We start from the raw sequence: 25460 nt of genomic DNA, 5'->3' as shown, positions 1-25460 counted from the left end.
AGTTAATGGCATAATTTTTTCCATCAACTCCTAGAAATATGTTACTAGACTTCTGAGATAAAGCAGGTTTAAATTTTGTTCAAATCCTACCAAAAAAACTCAGAAAATAAACAGCCAACCTCTGAGCATTAAATATTTATATTCCCCTCAGAAATACAGACATTTTACTTGTAGCAAGGAATGACAGTACCTCTCCTACAAGGAACAGAGTTTAATACAGGCTTAAGCAAAGTGCACATTTCTGATCGTCACGACAGATAATATCCAAGTAACACAACAAGGCTGACTCACAGAGAGCAGGACAGCATTGCAGAACATGCGACTTGGCAAGTACAGAGGCAGGAAACAGAGGAAAAACAGCTCCAACTTAATTATTTTCTTCCCTCCAAATAATCAAGCAACTTCGCCATACTTACACCACAACTTTCCAGGATTCAAACGCTGAAAGACTGATCAATACTCAGATAGATTTTCAGAGAACTCCCTTTAAATGATCATCTTCCAAAGCCACTGAGCACAGCAGACAATGAACACGGAGTATACTTGCCAGCTCTCAGGACCTGGGATCCTTCTGCTACTGCACCTTCCTGGCCAACATCAGCACAGATAGTGCACACTAATATTTGACTGTATGCGTTCTCAATCCCATTATCTTTAGCAGCATGCTGAACTAAACAAAGAAGAATGCCTCCAAGTTACTCGTAAGTAGATTTTGCCTCCTGAAATTCAATTCTGCCTTTCACTAAGTTATATTCAGTAGCTACATTTATTAGCTTTTCATTTTTCCTCTCCGTAAAAAGAAAGAGCATTACAATACAATGCTCAGGACCTGCTGGAAGAAGGTGGCTAGAAATAGCAAAATTTAATAACTTCAGAGCTGGCTGCACTATGTTCCCTGGTGTATAAAGAAACACTACAATTAAATTGGACTAATTAGATATTTTTGATCCGTTAGCAAGGTAACATACTCAGTAAAAATGACAGACGAGAAGCTCCTCTGGGCCTCATGATATTAAAACAAGTTCCTACTCTATCATTCAAGTATCCCAGCAAAGCCCTGCCTATCCAAAATGCACTGATAATATATCCAGCATGTTGCATCTAATCTGTAACACTCCCTAAATCACCACTTGTGAAACTTCTCTCCCAAAGGCAACCTCTCTATAACTACAGAATAATGTTTTAAATTGTGAACAATTTAAATAAAGCTTATTCAAAAATAAAGCTTATTCAGCTTTAGATATGAAAAGAAACACGGTTACCCACCCATCTTATACCAGCATTTCTATTTATTATTTATTAAAATTTTATTAAAATCTATTTATATTTATTAAAAACCAGTTTACCTAGCAGAACATCAACTCCCCAGTGAAATAGCTGTCGCTCTGATCTTCTGTATTCTCACTCTCTTCCAGAAAAGCACCGTGTTATGAATTTTATGCTTATTAATTAGGAACCTTGACCTGTCATTTGTGGTTGCAATTTAATAGAGAGAGAGAAAGGGATCTGCTTTATAAGGATGTTTCCACAGGCAAATGCTTTGGCCTGCAAGAGCAGTGTTCCCTGTATCTTGCCACTTCAGTATCTAGTTCTTATCCCTCCTATCCAAAAAGCAAAACTCAAAATACACAGAAGAAAGAGCTCTGCTGAGGTTTACACTCCATTTAATTTCTGATAAAACCTTGATTCTCCGATTAAGTAAACCAAATAAAAACAGTCTCAAAAACACTTAAAATGTAGACTTCACATTTCCTACGTGCATGGTACTGAAAGAACTGTATCGAATTCAGCGACTGCAGGATGACTTGCATACGTGTCACAATGGTTATTAAACACTGTAGAAATGCTATTACTGCTGATGGAGAATAGGAAGCTGTGTTTCATGAGTGCATGGCACATTTCCATGTAGTATCCCACATCTATTTCTTAATAGATATTGAAAATTGCAAAGAAGCACTTTAATCTAGAACATGCATTTTAAGTAAACAGAAGAGCAAAGGATTTCTAACTGTCGAGTTTACCACCACATTTCCTACATCAAAAGGCTTCTAAATATTTGTTTTATAACTCTCTGAAATCTGCTTCCATTTGGAAGACTTCTGAGTTGCACAAAGATAAGGCACAACATCCTGTAATGGGATGTTTTCAGAACTTTATACCTGCAGTTTTTCACTACAAGAGAGGCTTTTTCCAGCCACCCACCTCCCCCTAACCTTATTCCAGAACTCAAGCTAAGAGAGAAAACATTAATGACAACTTTTTCAGTCTGAAGTTTAAGAGACAACCTATTATATCTGAAGACCTACAAATAGCATAGCTGCTAGATGTTTGATGTTGGGTGGTATCTTGCTGATTTCAGAGTTGGTAGTGAGAACAAAAAGCAGAGTAAGACAGTTCAGATAGGCTTCACTGGTAGTTGATCAACTATTAGCCACCAATTAAAAGGTTTTCTTCCACACGTTTCTTCCTGAACACAACCTCCTACTCTACCAGAAATAAAGGAGTTTTTCAACACGAAACAGCGGTTTCATAGTGCTCTATATTTCACTTCCAACATCTTTCCTAACAAAGAATACGACGTTTTTCTGAAGATTCGCTGCATTCAATGTCCAAGAGCAAACTACTCACAGGACAAGATGAAAATAGCAATAACACTATGCTTACAAGTAGAGAAAAGTTGAAAAAGGAAAGGGTCTGGAAAAGATAGTTTCAAAATATTTTCCTCCTGCTCCACACAATATGTTTTTTGTTTGTGTGTTTTTTCCTCCTCACTCAAAAGCTGATCCGAATCCAGAATCGGTTACTGACAGGAAACAACACTGAACACCATGCTGTCATTGACACAAAGATAAAACACCTTTTTACATTAATCCTTAAATTAAGCACACATTGAATTAGAAATATAGGACAGTTCTACCCAAACTAACATCCCTGCATTTATAGTTTCTAAATTTTTTCCTCAGCTTCCTCCAGCCCACATGAACATTGCTCGACTTCAATAATGAAACTCAATTAGTCATTTAATTTCCTAATTTTTCTACCTTTGCACAACATAACATAAAAACAACCAGTGGAATAAATTTTATCTTGCCTTTGTCAAAACCCATCTCTCCCCCAAACCATATAGGTGTGAGCAGAACACAAGAGTCACTTTGCATTATTTTTTAAACCCTGTACTTTCAAAAAGAATGAATGCTCCTCAGATAAAGCATGACTAAATAGATTAATTTGAAGGGATATTTAAGATCCAATTTTAAATGCACTGGAGCTCCATTCCCTGCACCAGTGTATTTACAAGTAACCACATGTCTGCACAAATTAATTCACCTGCAATTTCCATAATTAAAGATATTAGCGTTAATTCTGAAATTAAGTTTTCGATTTTTAGTAGGCGTAGTAGAAAGGAAATAGCAAGGCCACATTTCATTCTCTGAGCGTTGTTACAAATTGTAATGATCTGCTGACTTGTGAAAAAAATTCCCTCTGCAAAATCCCCAAGGGCGTCTTCCCAAGCCCCACATTGAGAGCAGATGGCCAGCATCAAGCCTGCAATTACTGGCCTGGCAGTCCCACAGATCGCAACAATATTCTTTTCTTTTTGTGGAAGCAGGGAGGGAGCAGCTTGAGATGCAGACAGCTAGGTATCTTAGGCAACAGCACTTTCCACTAGAAATGTACGTACATTCAATATCCAAGCCTGGCATACGCTCCTTCCATTAACTTTCACTTTACATTTCCCTCTTTTCTCCTTTAACATTTTCTTTTCTACTACTTGAAGCTTCTCAAAGAAGGTGACAGGAAACTGATAATATTAAAGATACAGAAAAATTGACCATTGTTGAAGTATTGCCAGATGCACAAACATCATGAACTAGTTGCTGCTGCAAATTTTTTCCTTCCTTCTGTTGAGAAACTCCAAACGCAGATTGTAACACCGCTCTGCTGAGAGCATGCAAATGGACAGAGCTATTAGTTAAATGGTAACAAATGACTATCAAACTTGTGATTGCATCAGTGTGTCATCCCTCTTCCCACCCACCCCCAAGAACAGTTGTGCTGTTCTCTTCAGCCAGGAGAACATCTGATGAAAAGGTGCTGTTTCATTTCCTCTCCTTCCTCCCACCCCTCAAATGGGGAAGCAAGCCCTTAAGAGAAAAGAAGGGGAAAAAAAAAGGCATGGTTTTAACTCAAATACTGCATCTTAAAATGCTATTCTGCAACACTTGGGTGAGTCAGCTTGTACACATACAGTGTATATGAGAGAGCTTCATTCCCCTTACATTCCCCCCCCAAAAAAAAAGCAAAAAAGCCGTAAGACTTCTTCATTAATAACCATTGAATATTTGAATTTTACATCAAAGACCTTGAGTATTTGAGTAAAATTTTGTTTTACCAAACCCAGTAATGGATTAAAAATAAAAGTATGTGTAAAGAAAGTTGTGAGGAGTTTCCTACAAAGAGCCTTTTCAACTGACAGATACAACAGGAAGGGGGAAAGGATCCTGATCTACAAAGACTAACAGACTTAACTTGGCATCATTTGGACCTCCCTTTAGTGTTCGCCCAGCCCTTCCATAGAGACTTCTGCCTCTTAAAATGTAGAGCATCCCTTAATTCACTTCTACTAGTTCTCCCCGTTCTTCCTCATTTCAGCTGCCAACTCCCTGACATAGAAATGCACAGGAGAGAAGTATGCTACAGCCCCATTTTGATTTAGCTTACTCTTTAAAATCTTACTGGAATGTAAGTCTCCAAGAAGGCAACCTCAAGCCTTATTACTGCCTCATTTCCTTCTCATTCAGCCTTATTTCCTACTCCCACATGCCTGTGGAGAGGGTAGCATTATTATGGAGATGCTGCTAACTTAAAGGCTGAACCCCTCCCTGACAAGAGCAACTTTGAGTAATGATGATTTAGTCCAAATTGAGTTTTGACAACCTTTACATGCCATTGATATGCCTCAGAGATCTTTGGTGATGTGTAAAAAGCCATGCAATAAAACGTAAACGTATTTCCCAACAGGAGAGGACAACAACCCCATTTTCCTCCCAGTCCAATGAGTAAGCTTTTTCTGCTGAAGCACACAATAAATACCAGAAAGCACTGCCCTTTCAGCAACTGCCTTTTTTTCTGTTTTTACCAGTTGTTTACCAAGTGCTGTTGTATGAGGTATTATTTCTCTGTTTAAATCTGGCACTTGTAACTGCAGTTCTCACAAGATGGAACACAAGTACAGGCGCTGTGGCAGAAATGTAAGTGAATGCACACAACTCATGCAGAAGTAAATTAATTAAACCTCACCAAAATAATGACTTGGTACCATCAGCAAAATGCAGAACTGCATGCTCGCAGCTTTGGAAAAGCACCATTATTTTAGAAAACATACCTTTAAAACGTTTTGGATCGTTTCTCTCTCAGAAACATCCAAAATTTAACAGTGTCAACTCACCTTCCACACTATCAGAACAGGAGGTACCAATCCCAGTGTCCCCGCTGTCGGAAGCTATACTGTGTCTTCTGACAGGATTGCTTTGACTGCTTGACGCAATGGCTGCGGACTGCCACAGGGATTCAGTACCAGGTAACCATCCCACTGAGGAATAATCTGAGCCTACAAAGAAGGAAGCCAGAAGTCTGTCATTACAGATACAGTACAGAAATCAACAACAAAATACTGGTCACAGTGAAAAGCGAGCCCTGTGTTTCATAGTTCAGGTCTGAAAGAGGTTCTGTGCCAATGTGTTTGTTTTTTTAAATTAAGGTCCTTTTGCTAGGTGGAATCTTCCCAAGAAATTCAAGTAAATACACTTTTACTATTTAAAAACACAGCCCTCCAGCTGTTCTTGAGCTAACTTTACCAAGATTCATATCACTTATTTTCTGTCCTAGAACTGATTCTCAGCTCACAGCAGGATTTTGCATTGCAAGCACTTAACTACAAGCAGAGGAATGAAGGTGTTCCAGCAACAGAAACCAGCTGAAGATTTTGCTGCTGAAATAGTCATTCCAACTGTACAAAACCCACATGACAGAGGTGATAAAAACCAGCAATGAAGTGGTTAACACTGGTGTCTAGAGCCCTTCCTTCTGTTTCAGTGTTGTCAAAAGCTGTCAGTTATCACAAGAGGGACTACCTCCTCAAGCCGGGACATAGTGGCTGCACACAAGCTGGCTTTGTGAGACACCTATCCATCTAGGGTTAGTTTCATTTTGCTTTTTTTCTTTTTTTCTTTTTAATAATGGTTAAAAGGTTTAAGCACAATTCAGAGCAGCAAGTAAGTCCTCTGTTCAAGGAATTTTTCTCAATATGTGCCTATTTTATCGTCAGACTCGAGTGAAAATACACGACAGAGTACCACCCGAGAGGACCATCACAGCTTCCAACAACCAGCGTCTAAACCTGAGCGTCGTTTACAGGCAGAACACCGATTGCTGTACTTGGGCTCCAAATCAGCAGAGGCACAAAGACAACCCTGGAGACAAGCACAGCCCGCGCTTGGCTTTCTATATAATCACACAAGTCCACCCCCTCCAGCAGCAAGCTTTGCATAACGCTTGCAGCAGGAAGTGACTCATGAAGAAGCATCAGTTCACATATAACGTCTCTCAGGCTACATGTGGATATTTTTAGGTCATTAAAATATTTTCAACAGCGTCCATCCAAAGTCGTGAGAGCAATTTACCTCTGCAATGACATCTGCAGCTCATTCCTAGCTCCAGCTGTACTTGTTTCACAGAAAATTACACAGAATCGTACAGCATCCCGAGTTGGAAGGGACCGACAAGGAAGTAGTTTAGAAAAGGATGTAAAAATGTATATATATATATATATATATATATATATATATATATATATATATATAAAAAGCACCCCACACACATTTATCTATACAAATATAAGCATGTGCATAGTCTCCATTTAGCAGCCAAACCACTAAACCTACTAGCCAGAGCAGCAACAGCTGCTCAGCAAGCCACCTGGAAACTGAGGAATACAGTACACGTCCTTACTGTACACTGCACTTAACCATAACACGACATCTAAGTCGCCTTCACGTAAGTAGGTTCTCGGAGGTTTTAGATTTGCCTGTCTACCTCCCGTTTTTCTCAATTTCACTCCCTATTGAGGTTACTGCCTCTTCTTTCCTCTGACATATTCTTCTGTCTTTTCTCCCCGTCTTCAGTATCTCACTCGGTTCTCCTTCCCCTTCGTTCTGTTGTACCCATGCCTTGTGCAATGTATTTCCTTCTCTTCCTCAAACGTTTTGCCTTTCCTCCTAAAAGCCTCTTAGCTCATAGTTATTCCACAGAGCAGCTTTCAAAAGCCCCAGGATCGGGTGGCTGAACCTAAAGCCAGAGGCACCAGGCACGAGGGCTGGTGAGCCACCGACAGCAGCCTGTGACGAGGCCCAGCCGCGGTCCCCTCGCAGCGCCACCACCGGTGCCACCTCTGCCTCACCACCGAGCGTACTGCAGTGCGGTAGCTCGCACAGGCCCGGTGGGAAACTGGGACGCTTCTTCCCCGCCTGCCACCCGGCACAGCTTTCACCGAACGCTCTGGCTGCTTTGGGAGCAGCAGTCGGTCGTTCTCCGCCTCTCCCTGAATAGCTCTGCTCTCGGCAGCAGTTGCAGGCCGCGCTCTGAAGCGGCAGCTAGCTATTCCAGCAAGAGTCGGGGTGACCTGTGGGAGCCCAAGCTAATTAAGCCTGAGGCAGTTCTGATTTAGGAGACATTTAAAATACATTTATAGAAGAGGAACTTTAGTTTCATTTACCCTTTTACGTTCTTCTCCACAGTACACCTCTTCGGTGTAATTCCAACTTTTATGGCATTAAACAAGCACCAAATGAAACGCAGCAAATAATGCTACCACTCCTGCACATTAAATCAACACAGCACTAAGTGTCAAACCCTTCCGACCTCTCGGTCACAGGGATGCACAGTATTTGGACCCATGATCATCCGAACACAGCCCCTCAAAAGGGGTCGGGTAATAAAGTTATTCCTTTGAGTAATAAAAGCTTAAAACAGCACAGAAGGACAGAATAATGTAGGTAGAAAAGGACGTTCAGAGGTCATCTAGTCCAGCCCCCTGCTCAAAGCACGGCTAATTGGATCGGACTGCTCAGGGCCACGTCCAGCCGAGTCTTGAACACCTCTGGGGACAGATGCCACGATCTCTCTGGACAACCTGTTCCAGCATTTAACCACCTTCGCCACAAAGAAGGTTCCCCTAACACCTCATGAGCATGCGATGCAACACATCCCAGAAGACGGAACGGTACACCGCAGCTGGACCCTACAAAGAGTGCAAACATACTGTGGGGTAGGCAGTCATCCCCGCTGGGATCTCTTTAGTTATTGTAAGTAGAGGAAATAGAAAAGCATCCCAAAACACCCTATTGTAATCTCATGCAGGTTCTGGACACACCGAGCCCCAGGCGTGGTGCTGAAGCACGGTCCAGCGGGACCAGCCAGCACAGCGGGGAAGGCGCACACCCCTCCCTCTGCACCGGGGGGCCACAGAGCATTTCCAAGTTAACTCAGAGCCTGACCCTCGAGCTGGCGGTCCTGAAGAGCTGCATGCTTTCTCTGTTTAGGAGATCTCTGTTTAGTAGGAAGAGAATAGTCTTAAAACTGGAACAGATTGAAAAACGCATACCATTTCCCTATTTCAGACGTGCCAAGAGATCATGTTTGTGCTTGGACACTTCAAGGAACACCTTCTCTTTGCCCAGCACGGACGTCCTGACATTAAACCTGTTGCATCCTTTAAAAAAGACAACTAACCACATATTCCAGGAGTCCAAACTTTTTACTTTTCATGGTGCATCTGTATCTTTTCACCTCGCTGACCTAATGGTGATTCTCCACAACACACAACTATTATGAAAATAAACTGTTTATATGAAAAAGAGCTTTTCAAAGCTAATTGAACCCAGTCCCTTAAAAGGAAAAAAAAAAAAAAAAAAAAAGGCAGCAAGATAGCAGAAATACGCTCGTTAAGAAGTCCCAACAGTAAGTTAAGGGTACCTGCATCAAAGTCCCAGAGAGCAGATTAACCCACCCATCACTGAGGGAAGGTAATTATGAAACGTTATAGGTCCCATTAGACCAAGACAATATTTAAAAAATAAATCTACTAGTTTCACTATTTGACACAGGCTTTCAGAGCCAAGTCCTGAAGAACCACCCATCGCTGTGCTCCCCATTTTACGCTCCCTATCTCCTTTTGAACAGCTCTCTGTAAATACGTGACCTCTCATGCAGCAGACAGCTTACACTAAACAAACCAAGCCTAAGAGGAGAAAAAGATACGCAAGGCCCTCGCTGCTCAGCTAGCACACCTGCTTTACCCTGCTGCTGTAGTCTCAGACCTACCCATCACCAGCCAGGGTCCGTCTGCCCAAAATACAGAGTGGGACAAGAGGAGCAAGCCCAAGTTTCTTGTAGATACCTGTGCTGCTTGACTGTATATCATAGTTTGACTACGAGCACTGCTTATTACATCAGGAAAAAATCTACCTTCCGCAGAATTTAATGGAAGAGAAAGAAAAGTAAAAAGGGGCACCCTACCTGGCCATGATATCAAGCAATGTGACAAATAAACTACATCCAAGATCCCAAACAAATCTGAAAAAGAGCCTTGTTCATATGAGCAGTTGACTGCGTCCTTGAATTTGGCCACTTGAATACACTGCCATGGTGCTGTGCCTCCAGCCAAGGCATTACAAGCAGATCAGCTAACAACAAAGTATATGAAGTGCAGGAAGTAGCCTATTTATTAAAGGACAGCAGTTGTTGAAATTTCACTCCACAAAAACATCCATCTTTTTCTGTGTATTACAGACTGCTGCCAGCTACTGCTGGCAGGAAGGCAGCTAGTTAAATCTGGATCATTACCACCCCTAATTTCGGTGGCATGCACAGATCCCACATGACGTACATATACAAAGTAACAGCACCACCATCTTTATATTTGGTTCCTAAAATACCTCTAACTTGCCTGAATGTACAAAGGCTTATTTAAGTGACAGCTATGACACTGCTACTCTACCTAGATGCAGAACAAAAAGCAGCGGCACCAGACTTAACTGGGTTTCACAGCAGATGCATCCTTACCAAAGCTTGCCCATTTTTCTATTCCACACCATGCCTTTGACATGGATTGTGACCAGAAATGAATCATCAGCGACAGCCAGCGTAAGTTTACACAACCAAAGGATCCTGACGGGGAGATTTTACTACAGTGCTATCAAAAGCTGACAGCTCTGCAAAGCTCACTCTAGTACAACAATATTTCACACCAGGATGACATTAGAGCCTGCCTGAAGCTCTCTCAAGGACAGAGTCAGCATTTCAGACCAATCAGCCAAAGTCAATGAGTTCACCCTCACCATCAACAGCTTTACTTTCAAGTAAACGAAAATTTTACCAAGCCACGTGAACAGCTATGGACACCAGAACAGTCCCATAATACACTAACCAATGCATGGCCCACCTCCAAGATGAGGTGCCACATCATTCTTCATGCACCATCTTACAAGTTTGGGTGTTTTTTTATACAAAATAATCCAGAGATCATCCAAACACAGCAAAAAGGCTGTGACATCTGGTGACAACAAGGCGACACCAATGCACTGTCACCAAGAACGCTCACAGACATCTCCCTTCCACCTCCCTCTCCAATCTAAGGAGTTTTCATCCAAAAGGATGATCTTCCAAATAAATAAATACATATGTATTTTAAATAACGGCCTGGTACCAAACAGAAAGTTGTTAAAAAAAAAAAGAACAGAGACAAGGATGTGACTCCCATTATGCTGCGGTCAGGTTCTGCACCTGACTACAACACACCTCTACCACGGAACTGACGGGGTGGGAGAACACCACCACCCCACAACTTACGCTGGAAGAAGCTGACACTGGTATTTTGAAAGAAGTCACCCCCTCCATGCCAGCTTTCCCCTGCAGTTTCCCCTTCAGACGCTCTCAGGGAATCCCTCCAGGTTTCAGAGTCCCTCTTTTGTGTCTCTCCTTGTCCCGCAGCGACAAGTAGCCACGCATCTTCCCAAAAGCAAGCGTGTGCAACCACCACCGCAAAGGGAATCCCAGTGAGCTGTTTGCTGCCTCGTAGGAATAAAAGGTGCAGACAGAAGTTTCAAACAAAAAAAATTAACTTCTGTTGGGAAATGTCTGTGTTTTCCTCGTCATAACTGCAAAATCACTGTTGTTGAAAAAGTAAAGAAAACCTCACTTCAGTGCGTGTTTTGTGCATGACAATTCTTTGCCAATAAATATTCTATTTTTATCCAATGCTGAAAAGACGACACAAAGAGCAAGGAAAGGAAAAGGGGGCAGCGGAACTTAAAATACAAGAAAACCCTATCCAATAAGTAGACACAAGAGCAGATGTTGTACTTTAACTCATTTATATAGTCTGAAAAGAAACTTGATAGTCTGATAATGATTTAACAGCAGCCTCCTTCGATCAAAGATGAGGCAAGAGATAAACTGGATTCATTCAATCTGACATCCTGACACAGTACAAAGAGCCACACATGTAAGTGCTCCTTCCAGACAAAGGCCAAAAAAATTTACATGAACAAATAAATACTCTTGAAAACAGTAATAAAAAACCTGGCACGCACCTCATCCCTATGATCCTTCTGTAAAATGAACTGCAACTTTTATTAATACAAATACCTCAAACAAGTTCCAGGTCTACAACACAACCCCTGCTCTTCTAAAATCCTACGCTTAAGATGAGCAGTGGTCTGGAAAGAGGGGGTTTCTGATGTTTTCAGGGAAGGCGGCCAGACGGCAGCGTCAGGACCCTTCTCCCCACGCTCTGGAGGCGGTGGAAGCTCACAGCCCCACCAGCTGTGAACTGAGGTGCCAGCAGGTCCCAGTCCCTCCTCCTCCCAAAGGCAGCTGAGAGTAGGTGGATGACACAGCTTCATCTCAGCGCACGAGTGAGCAGAGTGAGGTGGGATGAAGTGACAGCCCGAACTACTGAATCTGTACATTTCAGTGCTTGAAACCACTTTACAGTGTCAGCTAGCTGAAATATGATTCATCCTGAGGACTCGCATCCTTTATTAGTGGGCTTTCTTGACAGAGCTTGCAAACTATTTAACTGAGTTCTCCTGGTTTTTCAGTTGGAAACTGAATAGAACAATCCTAGACATGAAGAAAGATAAAAATGTACAAATAGAGTGGGAACAAAATGCGTGAGCTTAAGCAAAAGGATATTGAAAGAGAGGCCTTTTTACTTGTATTTTTCCTTGTACAGCCTGATAACACACAACGCAGTACACAAAGGCCGATAGCTGTGCTCTGCACTCATCATCCACAAAAGAACTCACTGGGGAGAGATAAAAACATCACAAAATAGAGGAGAAAAATGAGAGGAGAGAAACCCAAAGGTGCAAATCCTCAAAGCACAGTCCTCAATGTGAGCATACACTTGATTGGCGGTATCAGAATTTGCCTAGAGTCATATTTTAAGGAGTGCATACTCAAACTGTAATTTCCTAAGAGATCCACATTTTAAGTAGATTGTGACACCAAACCTCTGTTTTTTTATGCCTCAGGAATTCCTTGATAAAAGGTTAAATCTTTTTTTAAATAGAAATAGCTAAATATACGATCTCTCTTCATAGATAATTACAGCTATGAAAACTGACTTCTATGCAAAACAGTATCTCTGTGAACTTTTCGCAAGCTACAAATATTTATGACTTTACAAATGTGTATGACACTGTACAATACTAGGCCAACCCATGCCAAGGTCTCTCATGCAGGGAAGCACTCAATCTAGAAGGAAGAATGGGAACTAAGAAGAATGAATTCAGAACCTTGCCATGGTAGCTAAAGACAGGCACAACCAGCTACCTCACTCGTCACCGAACCCGCCCAGAGGAGCGAACAGAAAGCAAGGTCTTACTAACAGCAGTGCCAAGCAGGGAGTGGGAATGTAGAGGAACACTGGGATGCCCAACAGCAACTAGCTCACCACCAGGCCAAACCGCCTGGCCGAATAACCCTACTGCCAAATCGCACATTAAGGCAGACTCTAAACTGGAGCAAGACTGGCATAAATTTCTGCAGGCTTCACTATGCAGGGCAAAATCTGTTCAGCGAGCGGAAAGCTGTGCTCACCGCAGCACTTCGCTAGCTAAAAAGGTAGCAAAATCCTTGCACTGACAGGGTGTAACAATAGACTCCGCCTCTGATTTCTAGTCTAGGAAGTATGCAGAACAAGGACTCAATTCGTAACACTTTGTAACTTTTATACAGACAGCATTTAGCTGCATTTATTTAATATCAACCCAACGAAATTCCTACCGTTGTCAGGAGAGCGAAGGGTTTGCTTCCATTTCATCACTGACAGGGGCAAGACCAGGAATTCAGCCCAACTGTTGATAGCACCCCTGCGAGTTCTCCTCTTCCAGATAGAGCCCATTTGCATAAAACAGGACTTCAAAATACAAACTGCAGATGTTTCTTATTTCCAGCTTGGCACACGGACCACATATATTACCTCATGCCTGCTATGCTGGCTTGCCTCTTTGTCTTTGGACTCAATGCACTATTCACCCCACAGAAACACGAAATGATGTTCTTAGCCTCCATTCACTTCCACGTGGTAATTGCTAGCCTACCTTTTATATCTGCTAAGTTTGTCGCAATACGAAGAGGGGAATGTCTAGCAAAATAAACACATTGTTATGCTTAAAGTTAATACAAACAGCTAAACCTCAGGACATGCAGTCAGTTCCTGGAGTCTGTTAAAAGGCTGTGTGCGCTGTAGGTGAGCAGCTAAATCTTCTTTCTATCAAAAAAAAATAAAATAAAGCAGCCAATGATCGCAAATTATCATCTGTGTTTAAGCCTCTCTTGGAGTTTAGCTATATTGGAATTCAAAACCATAATCGTTACGTTTTTCTCTGAGTTCTCTGCCGTTCCAACATTTTTCTTCCAGAATTACCTTTGTCCTCACTCTGTTTAAAGAGCTAATTCCATCTCCTCTATGCATGGGGAAAAGTGAAGTAATCACAGCTGCTACAACAAGTCAAAAAAAACTTAAATGATTTTATGCAGTTCCCACACTTAGCAAAATGGATCAAATAAAAGAGTCTAACAGTTTCTTTTTTTTTTCAGAAAGAAGTGTAATTTCTCTCTTCTCCTTGAAATCAGATCTAAAGATATCCACAACACTAAAATAACTGGTAAAGACAGAGACCAAAAATAAAACCATTTCACTGAACCAGTTTGCTAATCACAGCAATGATAGCATTTTCCCATCTTTCTTCAAAGAGGTCTAATGTGCATTATACACACAGTAGAATCCACTTTAATATGGATGTGCCAGAGACAGACAGCGCCTTCAGGCTATGTTTTCAGTACACACTTATAGAAGCATGCACAACATGTAAGGGAGTTCCTACATCTGTGTTAAAAGGGTGAAATTCTGACTTCATGCAAGTCATTAGGAGACTGATTGTAGTCGCTTTCAGTGCTTCGGTCACGAGGTACAACATCCAGTTTCCCTGTTAAAAATTCTTCCTTCCACTTATGCCTATTCAATATATAAGCAAGGAGAGAGAATATGGAATTTAAAAAGAAAACACAGTAGTTTAAAAAAAATAATTATCATAGTCTATATGACTTAGTAGTACTTATTAGGATATTTCCAGCCAAAACCAGTAATTTATGTGTTTCCATCTTCACAGCTACAATCACTTTTGATGTAAAACCATTCATTACAATCATTCTACTGACCACACATGAGCCCCTGCTCAATCAATGTGGCATTTAGTATGATGAAGTGAACAGGAAGATATTAAAATTGCAACTGTTAGCTGTGTTTTCCACAGTCTTTAGCAGAATTGATAAAGTTTTAAGTAATGGTATTGTCGGTGCATTTTAGCGTTTCTAGTTAGGTCACTGTACCCCCACCTCCAGCCTTTGATCAATACAAGTTACCGAGCTTTTCTACAAAGCATTTTCACATGCGTTAATTCTCAAATATAAGATTGTCTCAAAAGGTTCAAAATTATGAACAAATAGTTTTGCCGTAGAGTGGGCACTCAGGAGAGAAGATACCATCTTTTAAAGAAATACAGACTTAAAATAAAAAAAGCCTTGTATATTCTGAAACCTTGAAAAAGTTGCAGCTTTCCACACCATCTGGAAACTATGCTACAAAAGGAATAAAGCAGACATTAAAAACATACGGATACCTTATAAGGAATCTCAGATCTGACTCCAGGACGATTCAAGAATGTTTCCTGCCTGAATACTACACCATGAGTCTCTTAACATATTAGGAAGTTGAAAGTCTGAAAAGCATCATTTGCTGAAAGCCCATTTCAGGTATTTTAATCCATAAAGAGGCAGCATGAGTCTTCCTTGACACTACTTGCACTGTGCTTCCTCAGCAAGACAGACGGTCTCCTACCACCTCCTCAGTCATCACCCACTATCCCAGGCCAGCTTCAACCTGAATGCAACTCCACTAAAGGGCTGAAGCTACAATGTCCAGTATAATCAATGTCACTTTTTCCTGATCCTCTCCCTTAATCTTCCTTGGCCTTCACGGTAAGTCTGAGGATTAAGTATATACTTCCTGATGTCAGCAGCAGTACCGCCGTGGCCAAGCAAGGCTGCGCTGGGAGATTTTTCCACTATCTGTTAGCTGACTTAAGAGCCAGCCCATTTGACACCAGGTTTTCTGCACGCGCCTGAGACCAGCACAGACGGCTTCTGCTGCAGTGGCTCACCTTGGGGTCAGGCAACTGTAAATCCCTCCTTTATCGTTTATTTACCATTAGTATCCTTGGTCCAGATCCTCAGATGAGCTTGCCATAAGGTTGACTGCGTGCCAGGGCTGGCCCCTCTAGAAGGGTAGGAACAGCTACCCAGCAGATCATTTTAGCTGTAAAATGAAATCATGCCCTGCAATTCACTCACGTACACCACCTCAGGCAAAGAAGGTGTCTCTCTGCCACATGTTCCAAATTTCACCAACTATTATACCTTGAAACTAAACAAAAAGACTTTCTCGGCACTTGCCCTTCCCCTTTTATTTGAGTTACCGCCTCCTTTCACAGTGGCCGTCCGATTCTCAAGAAACAGCAAAGGTCACCGGGGAATGGGAACAGAAGGAGGCAGTGCCACTCACAGCAAGGCCGGCCGTGCAGAAACAGGTCACTGTGCACAGCTGGGCAGGCAACGGGACGCTCGAGCCGGGCACCAGCGCCAGATGTCGTGGAGCACGCTGCCCGAGAGAACAGCAGTAATTCCACCGCAGTCAGCAGTTTCAGGGGGAACGAGGGAAAAGTCAGGACTAATACAAGCCTAGGCGTACTTGTGAATATACTTACATAAATTATTCCCTATTACGTCTTCTCTAGCCATCCACCCCCGGGCCTCTGCAGCTGGTCTGCAGGCTCCCATGCACTGTGCATCTCCTCGGCTTCCCCCACGCAGCAAGAAACTCCCACGTGGGAGGCTAGGACAGAACCCAAAATTTTCGCAGACTTCAGCGTCCCTTCCAACACCCTCCCTTAGCGCCGGCAGGAACAAACTTCAGGGCTGCATACAGCATTATTCTGGGTGTACCAAAAGGGACTCAGGAGGGCTCTCCTCTCCCCAAGCTGTACGAGGTGTGGGTGTCAAGGTGCTGGCAGCGGGGGCCTTGAGGAGAGGCCAGCGGCTGTCCCATGCCAGACAGCTGGTGGCACCTCTGGAAGGACATGCAAGGAAAGGCCTAAAAGCACTGCCCAGGAGCAACGAGCAAGAAACAGCCCCACAGACACCGAGGTGTCACTGCAGCAGAGCAGAAACCCGCAGGGCAGCTGACAGGGAGGACGGTGCTGGAGCAGGCTCTCCCAAAGGACTGCAGCCTGTGGGGGGGGCCCACACTGGAACAGGGGAGGAGTGAGAGGAGGAAGGAGCGGCAGAGACCAACTGGAATGGACTGACCACAAGCCCCCGTGCCCAGACCCCCCTGTGCTGACCGGGGTAGACAGGGGGGTGTCCGGAGCGAAACCGAGCCTTGGTGAAGGCGGGTGGGGGAGGAGAGTGGTTTTCGTCATGGTGTTCTTTGCGTGTGCTTTTTTTGTCTTTGTTTCTCACTACAGAAGTGTACTTTAATTGTCAGTAAATTAAATCCACCTGCCCGCACACAGCCTGTTTTGCCCGGGCTGGTGGAGAGGGATCCCCTCGTCCCCACCTAGGCCCGCGAGCTGGTCCATGTTTGCGCCCCGGCCCTGTCAGCGGGGGGCGGCCGGGTGGGAGCCTGGCGGCCAGACAAGGCCGATCCCCCCAAAGTCAATTAGGAGGACGCTTTTTGAACCACGTAGCAAATGCACTGAACATGTCTTAAAGCTAATTACGGCCACAATGAGACTGTTTTATTGTCGGTGTACAGTTTCAGAGCACATTTGGGCATCTGACAAACAACTGACAACTACAACCATGTCAGCACTTTTTCAGCCAAAAAGCAACTAGCACAGGAGTTGGATTACTTGAACTCTCTTACTATTGAGCCACGGGCAAGTCATACGATAAAAACAGGCACCCCAAGAATACGCAAGGCAGAGCAGTTGGTAGCGGGGGTAGTGCTGTAGATGTGCTCCTTCCCTTAACCAACCTGCCTACAGCAAGCAAGCTATGTTTGCTTCCAGCAAGGGCAGATGATCATCTCCTGATACAACCTCAAGTCACAGGAGGCTTTCAACTCTTCTTACCACTGCATATCATCACTGCATTTGGCAACTTGTCCATACTTTGAGAGGCATGGGTCTTTTAACTGTCCTTAAATGCCTGCTGCTAAAGCCTTAGCACGTAACTGTAACAAGTAATATTAATTAGGCAGACATAAATCCTGGGTGTTCAGTGGAGAAACTGCAGGTGCTCTTATCCAGCTAGCACTTCCTTCACCTCCACCCCCAGCACAGACATGATGGCTCTGGCTGCCTTTTACTAGGCGCTTACTCCGCACAACTGTTTAAAATTAATGCATTCTTCTCAAAATCATTAGACGAATTACTACTTCCTTTAAAAGGAAGTTTTAAAAGGACAAAATTATCCTTTTGTGGTGTGAAACCACAAGCTGATTTTTCGGTAAACGTTTAACAGACGAGAGATGAGAAGTCTTGCTAACCCCTAAGAACTAGCATATAATACGTAATAATATAATCTTACATCTTTACAGTTTGAAAATCTATTGCTGTCTTTGCAGCTGGGCAATTGAGACATTTGTGTTTTGTACACGTTAAAAGAGCTGATGCTAGGTCCATAAAAGCGAATTGCCTGGAGGGAGGGACAAAACGCATTGTTCTGAAGGGATGTAACTAACGCCTGTTTGTTCACCACCACCACTCGAAGGCAGGATGTCATTTCACATCCACACGGCCCGTGCAAGATAGCAAAGGCCATTCTACCAGCCAGGCTTGTAGATTTTTAACACTAGATTTCTAACACTAGAACTCGTAGATTTTTAGCAGTAGATTAGCACTAGACTTCTAAGCTCAGGAAATCAATTTTACAACACGCTATATACTTATGCATATGCGTACGTTTGTAACTGGTAAACAACCCCAAGCCCGCCCTGGTGATGCTAACTCACCATTTACCGCCGTGGCCAGCCTGCCAAGATAAGCCTGCCTTCTCGGACGTCCCAAGCACTGCCACTTCTTCAGCCACAGGTTTCCAACATACCAGTGAAACCCTTTACAGAAAGGAAGCCATGGGATTTCTGCCCCCCTTCCCCAGCCCAAGTTAGAGGAGCCCCCCCCTTCCCACTGCTCTGTTGCGAAGCTGCCTGTGAAGCCCATGGTGCCCAGGAGGCAGCGCCCCGCGGCCTCACAATGTGCCGTGACCTTCATTTTGGTTGTGACATCATTAAGCAGCGTGTCACACGGGGGTCAGGCTCACCCCTGCCAAGCCCACTGAGGCAGACCTCTGGGAGTGCCGCAGGGACAAGCCCTGTGGCCAGGGCCCGAGGAGCAGAGGGCACCACGTGGCTGCTTTTATGGTGCCAGTCGCGTCCTTCGGAGCGCCTTGCTTCACGCACTTGGCCACCCCTCACTTCTGTCACCTAACCAGCGCTTACCACCAAATTTTGGTGGTCAGCTGCTGGCGGTACCGGTCGGCAGAAGGAAGTCTCAGTGGAGGCAGTACAGTTTAATGAAAGCAGCGAGCATTTGTTTTTTTCCTTCGAAAGTGGACGGATTCCACTTTCCACTGGCATCTGTTGAACACGCGCAGCCTGACTGACCGGCTGCCGCCCCCAGAGAAACGCCGCGTCCAGATGAACACTTTCACAGTCTTAAACAACTTCGGAACCAACTGCACACTTCAAAGGACGGTGTCGATGAGTAAGCAGAGGGCTTGAAGCCCTGCATGTCCTTCACCACAGTTATTCAAACTCCTGCAGCACAGCGGGTAGCTGTTGCCTTTATAGAGGGATAAACTATGCTGCAGGGTTTTCATGAACAATTAAACGTTTACAAGAAGACTGGAAAACTAGAGTCAATCGTATACGTTCCAAAAATAGAAATTTCATTTTTCAGGACAGGTACCGAAAGTGTTAAGAGCGAATCTATTTTGCATAGGCAGCAGAATTTGTTGTTAAACATGCTGTTTAAACAACAAGCACCTACCTAAAAAAAATCTCGGAGATGTGCGAACAAGACAGCACATCTTTTCAGAGAGTGTGCTCCTATTAAACTGAAAAGCAAGAAAAATCTGGGAATGACAAGAGGGAATAAAAATGAAAGCCAAAACCGAAATAGTCCAAGAAGTGACCTTGCCTGCTACATCTTAAGAAAAATCAGAATGAATTTGCATCTATTACTGAAAATGTGATAATTGCCCTATATAAACAGTTATAGAGTTCTTCAGTGGGCACCTACACCTAGCTTTTTAAGTGAATTGTAAGACTTTCAACAAAAACAGAACTTCTAAACACCCATATCCATGGATGACTAACATACAGCTACCAAAATATAATGCTTTTCGGTAATAAACACAGTTTAACAAGGAAACATAGTCCTTAGTTGTTATGCTCCTGCACCAATATTTAACAGACAATATGATCAGAATCCCTATTAAAGAGTTGCTGTTAAAGAATTAAACATATTCTGTCAGAAGAAATATTCCTCCATTTTCAAAATAAATGCTTAAACTCCTGCGTCCTAGTAGGACACTACTGTTCTGTCACCAATACACTTTTCCCACAGATAGCTTCTCTCCAAATATGAATAAATAAATAAACCTAACCTGTCAATAATATAATAGCACAGGATCTCAGCAGCCATTAACCCTTCGTTACAATACCTGCATGGAGCTAATTAACTTCCACTTCTTTAGAGGAGTTAGAGAACCTCACAAAACAGCTTGTCAACTATTTCAACGCAAGACTGACGAAGGAAGGAACTACTGTGTTGGAAACTCCAATGCAGACATTGTATTTCAAGGTTAAACTTCGTCTTTACGCACTTGCTTTCTGATGAACCTCTCATCTCAAATTAGAGGTTTATCTACAACAGTTTTGCTACATTGTTTCTTTTACCAAAGTCATGCATAAACATATATTTTGAACTTCACATTAACTCTGGGTATTGAAGGAATGGAGGGATGGGGAGTAAAGAAAAACAACAAGCACGATGCGTTCTCAAATCTCACAGCCACTTCTGAGAAATAAATTCTGACAAGCAAGCAGGAGGAAAACATTCATCCAGTTCCTTACCGATCAGAACTGCCGTACTAGAACACGTTATTTGACCCCAAACAAACCAAGGGAGGACAAACTAATGAATGGCCCAATCCAGAGTTTTCTGAAGCAAATGTAAAAATGAACATCGACAACCTCTGTAACAGCCTGAAGCCAGTGACTGGAACAACCAGTGCACACATGTGGGGGAGCCTTCCAGTGTTCCTGCCCCGAACACAAATAATCAGGAACTGAAACACCGAATTCCTGCAGTTTCTACCAAAGTAACTGAAATCTGTGCACCTAGTTCAGAATACCCAGTGCCTCTGCAAGCTGCAACACGAAGATAATGTAACTTCATTCTTTTACAGGAAGCGTTAAAAAAATCCACACTTCAGCAGGGCAAATGTGTTACACATAGAAATTAATAATAGTAGTGAAGAAAAAAGGAACAATGCCTTCTTTCACATCACAGGGAACGAACATTAGACTATTTGCAGAGATTCAGGCAGCTGCTGAGAATGTCTTAGCAGCTCTTGTATTTGCAAGAAAAACCCTGTCAACTGAAACCAAAACAATCCTTCCATTTAAATACGTCAACCTACCGTGTGTGCATTATGCAGTCATATTTTGCAATTCCAGAATTAAAACATGAAATTCTGAAGGGAAAAAAACAAATCCAATAGCGCTACTTTGCACTTGTAACCGTGCAGCCAAGCCACAGACCTTCACCATGATCTATTACTTCAAGGAGTTAAAAATCACAAAATATTCACAGGAACTCTGCTAGGTGAAACGAGCCCGTAATACTCCCAAATCCTGAAAAAAAGGCATCCAGAAAAACTTTGCTCATCGGCTCGCCTATGCAGAAGCGATGGCCGTGCCACTGCAGCCGCTTGCCCTCTCGCTGCCGAGGAGATGCCAGCCCCGACAGCCCCGCCGGCCGAGAGGCCCCCGGCTGGAGGTGACCGCCTGGCTTCCCTAATTCCGAATTTAAACAGAATTTAAACCAGACACTGAGTTTAAGCTCCCCCTGCCAGACTGCGGGAACCAGACTCTCCTTAGTCCGGACGCGGACAGAAAAGCGACGCAGAAAAAAACAGGGCTCAACAAATCCCGGGTGTGGAGGGGATTGCTCGCGGTCTAAGTCACACAAAACAAAACAGAAAAAAAAAAAGAAAAGAAGAAGGGAAGCAAGCCTGCTTAGATCCGCCGCCCAAGGGTATATTAACAAAACAAGCCAAAAAAAAAAAAAGCCAAGCCACGGAAGCGGATTAGGTCGGCGAAGCCAGCTTTACCCCGCGCCTCGAGACGCGGCGGAGCACGGCCCCGGGCAGGCCCCCGGCCCCACCATGAGGTTTAGCCACAGATTTAAAAATTAAAACAAATAAAAATTTAAAAAATATAAAACCTTCCCCCCCTCCCCCCCCTCCAAGCACGCCGGGCGGCCCTGAAGGCGGCCGCAGCCCGGCGGCGTTAGCGCGGAGCCCGGCGGGGTGCCCCCACCGCCACGTCCCGTCCCGTCCCGTCCCGTCCCTTCCCCGGGGGTCCCGGGGGTCCCGCCGAGCCCCCCCGCCGCTTACCGGCCCTGTAGCCTCGCAGGCTGCCGCCGAGCTGGGGGTGCAGCCCGCCCCACATGCTGCCGGCCGCCGAGCGGGGACGGGGACGGGGACGGGGACGGAGCCGGAGCCGGAGCCGGGGGGGGGGTTAGCGGGGGTCTCGCCGCCGCGGGGCCGCCGCAGCCATGGTGCCGGGCTGCTGGCGGCGGGAGCTGGCCGCCCCCCGCCGCCGCCACGAGCCGCGCTGCCGCCCCGCCGCCGCCTCCCGGCCCTCCGGAGCTGCGAGCGGGGCGGGGACAGGGGCGGGAGCCCCGCGGCTGCGGCTGCGGCTGCGGCTCGGGGGGAGCCGGCCGCGGGGAGGGGGCTGCGGGGGACGGGCCTCGCCTCGCCTCGCCTCGCCTCGCCTCGCCCGGGCCGGCCCCGCTGAGGCCCCGCGCAGGCGGTTGGGGGGCTCGGAGCGCGGCGGTGCCCGCTGCCGGCTGCCGCCGTTTGGGAACTGCCCCGCCGAGGCAGGCCCGGAGGGGGCCGGCGCCCCGCCAGGCCTCCCCCTGCTGTGCCCGAGGGGGTCCGGGGCCGAGACCACCCCCGAAATGCCCCGTTCCGGAGTGACTCCGCTTCAAGCGGACTCGCTGGGGGTCAGAGGGGATTCACAATTCTCCGGTGCTTTCTTGTCTGCCTAAGAAGTGAAAAGAAAGAAGGAGCGCAGCTTTCACTTCAGTGATCAATTCCACCGCAGGACTCTAAGTGTCACGATCAAGTTTAAGCCACAGGACTGGAAACAAAATACTCCTGTCAGCAATAATTCAAAACCAGTAAGAGGCTTCCAACCCAAGCCGCTTTGAGCCCGCTCCAAATACTTGGAGAGAGGATTCTGCAGTAGCAGCGTTCGTGTTACTGTTGTTGGTTTGCAACTGGAGCCCAGCGGTCCCCGTTGGAAGCTACCTTCTGAACCTACCAGCAATCCACATTGCCCATCCCATCATAAAGTGAAGGAGAAAATACTCGAGATAGCTTCTAACTTTAGTGTGACCATCCCAAAATCACAGAACCCACCACTACCAAGATAGGAAAACAAGGCTTTAGTTCTTACTGCGAAGTACGATGGACATAGGCATAGAGAGGTGAGGTGGAACAGGAGCACTTCATGTGGGAACGCACGCAATCAATAAATGAAATCTGTGTTCAAATACTTCCTGCTGACCAAATGCATTTTTAATAGTAGCTGATTATCACGGAATAGCTTTTATCTCTTTGGGAAATTATAGGTTAGATTTCAGCACAAGTCATATTTTATTTATGCCTAGCTAGGTATTCAGAATGTACTCAGTAAAAAAGAGGCCTCAGAAACACAGCAATGAGCAGGTAGGAATGCTTGCATATTGTTTTGTCTTCCTTCTTATCCACAAAAAGTCCTTACGTTCTCAGCAAAGACCTGACATGGCGTGCACTCCTCACCAGCTCATTGTACCTAGGGGGCAAAACTATCACTTTTCTAGGTAAAGCTGTAGAAACAGGCTTCAAAAAGTTAGTAAATCCTGAATAAAAAAACCACATGTACTAGAAGGGATGCTTGCCTGCTCCAGAAGATCCTGTCAAGACCATCAGAATGATTCTAGAGGTCCTCCGAGTGCCGGAAGGTTGGGTGCACTTTCAAGACACCACAAATAGCAATGGGAGAGACTAAGCTGCCGCTGAAAACATCCCAGTGAAAACGTGCTGCCTGCCAGCCCCGAAGGCAGCTTCGATACTGAAGAATGTCAGCGAGAACACGGCAGGTAAACATGAATCTAAGAAGGGGGAATAAAAGCTGGTCTATCTTGCAATGCCCCCAGCACCAAGAAACGAGTAAACAGCTTAGTCCAAGACCTCTTTAAAGAGCCTGCCTGCTTATAACATTTGTTGCATGCTGTTTTGTTGAGTTTGCTAAACCTTGGGTGAGTGTTGTGTAGCTAGCATATTCAGAAGGGCGCACAGGGATCTGTGAGGAAGCTGAGTATCAAGAAGGGGAAGGCTTCTAAGATCAAGTGAGCAGAAAACTTCCCCCATCAGTGCAGAACTGTGGTGTCTGTAATGCTGCCCTATAGTGAAGCTACGAGAATCCCACGGCGTATCATGACACCAGAAAGCTGCGTGCCCGCAAACCATGTGTTAATGGTTCTTTCGTCTCCTACTACACGTCACTGCAGTGCTGTTATGTGTCTCGGCACTGCCCTTCGTGGAGGGCTTTACAGTTTCATGTGTCTCTCATCTACTCATGAACAATGCTGCAGAGGAAAAAAAGCAGGGAGAAAGGAGGGGATCGGCGTGGCAGAGCACCAGCAGTTGTTTGGGCTGAATCATTTCCGTCACACTGCTTGCAGGGGGAGGTTGACTCAGCAGCTTTGTGTCTTCCAGGGTGTGTGAGCTGGTCCTTCTGGGCTTTTAGTGTTACTGCTCAGACCAAAAAAAAAAAAAAAAAAGTACTTTAATCTAAGCAGTCAGATAGCCGAACCTCAGACACGGCCATTGTTTTGATTGGATTTTAAGTTATTTTTATAGCAACTGAATGGACGTAGTAAAGCAAATAGCCTCAGTGTATCTGCCTGGAAACTGGGCCAAACTGAAGGCAGTAGCTTCACTCTATGAATAAACTTAGCTTGCTAATGCTGTATTCACTGCCCAGATACATTTTACATCTGCAGTCTGCCTGAGCACACAGTTCTAGATAGGGAGCAGAATCTGTTTCAGATTCTCAAAAACCTATTAAAAAAAAAACAAAACACTGTGTTAGCTGGATTGGACCTCCAGCAAAGATGAGTTTGTGCTATTTATTGCTGCTGAAGCAAGCAGTTCCTTTACACAGATCTCAGCTTGGAAATGCAGGGGGCCTTGAGGACATCCCGGGCCCCCCTTTGCAACAAGTCCATGTTCTTCCATCTACGTGGCCCAGCTGAGCAGAGCGGATGGGTACTGCTGGCTCTGGTCCACTGTGCCTGCATTTGTGCCTTGGCACCTAGCGGTGCCTGCTTACACTAAGACCACTCAGGCTAGTTTATCACCTTTTAAATCTTGCGGGTTGGTAAGAATTAGGAGCATGGAAATCTGTGTTCCAACACTGCCCCCCTCCAGAGGGGTATAAAGTTGAGGATACTCATAGAAAGTGGCAGTGTGGTGCCAGGGAAACCTCGTAACCT

General features: G+C 44.7%; 1 protein-coding gene across 3 annotated transcripts in view; it reads right to left on the bottom strand.

The window, feature by feature from the left end:
* CEP85L (centrosomal protein 85L) overlaps positions 1–25460 on the bottom strand; it is a 149197-nt gene that overhangs the window by 92311 nt on the left and 31426 nt on the right. The window contains exons 1-2 of one of the 3 annotated variants that reach the window (XM_080588097.1): positions 22312–22553; positions 5450–5611 (exon numbers count right to left, since the gene is read on the bottom strand). In XM_080588097.1, coding sequence (XP_080444223.1) covers positions 5450–5611; positions 22312–22366 — 217 coding nt within the window. In that variant the 5' untranslated portion in view covers positions 22367–22553. Of the gene's footprint in view, positions 1–5449; positions 5612–22311; positions 22554–25460 lie in introns of those variants that run through there. The other 2 variants (XM_080588098.1, XM_080588099.1) reach the window with 2 other exon arrangements.

The sequence above is a fragment of the Anser brachyrhynchus genome (genome assembly GCF_964034855.1).
Source record: "Anser brachyrhynchus genome assembly, chromosome: 3".
NCBI classification, from domain to species: domain Eukaryota; kingdom Metazoa; phylum Chordata; class Aves; order Anseriformes; family Anatidae; genus Anser; species Anser brachyrhynchus.
Note: the sequence above shows the minus strand (reverse complement) of the source record. Positions and strands in the feature narration are given on the sequence as shown.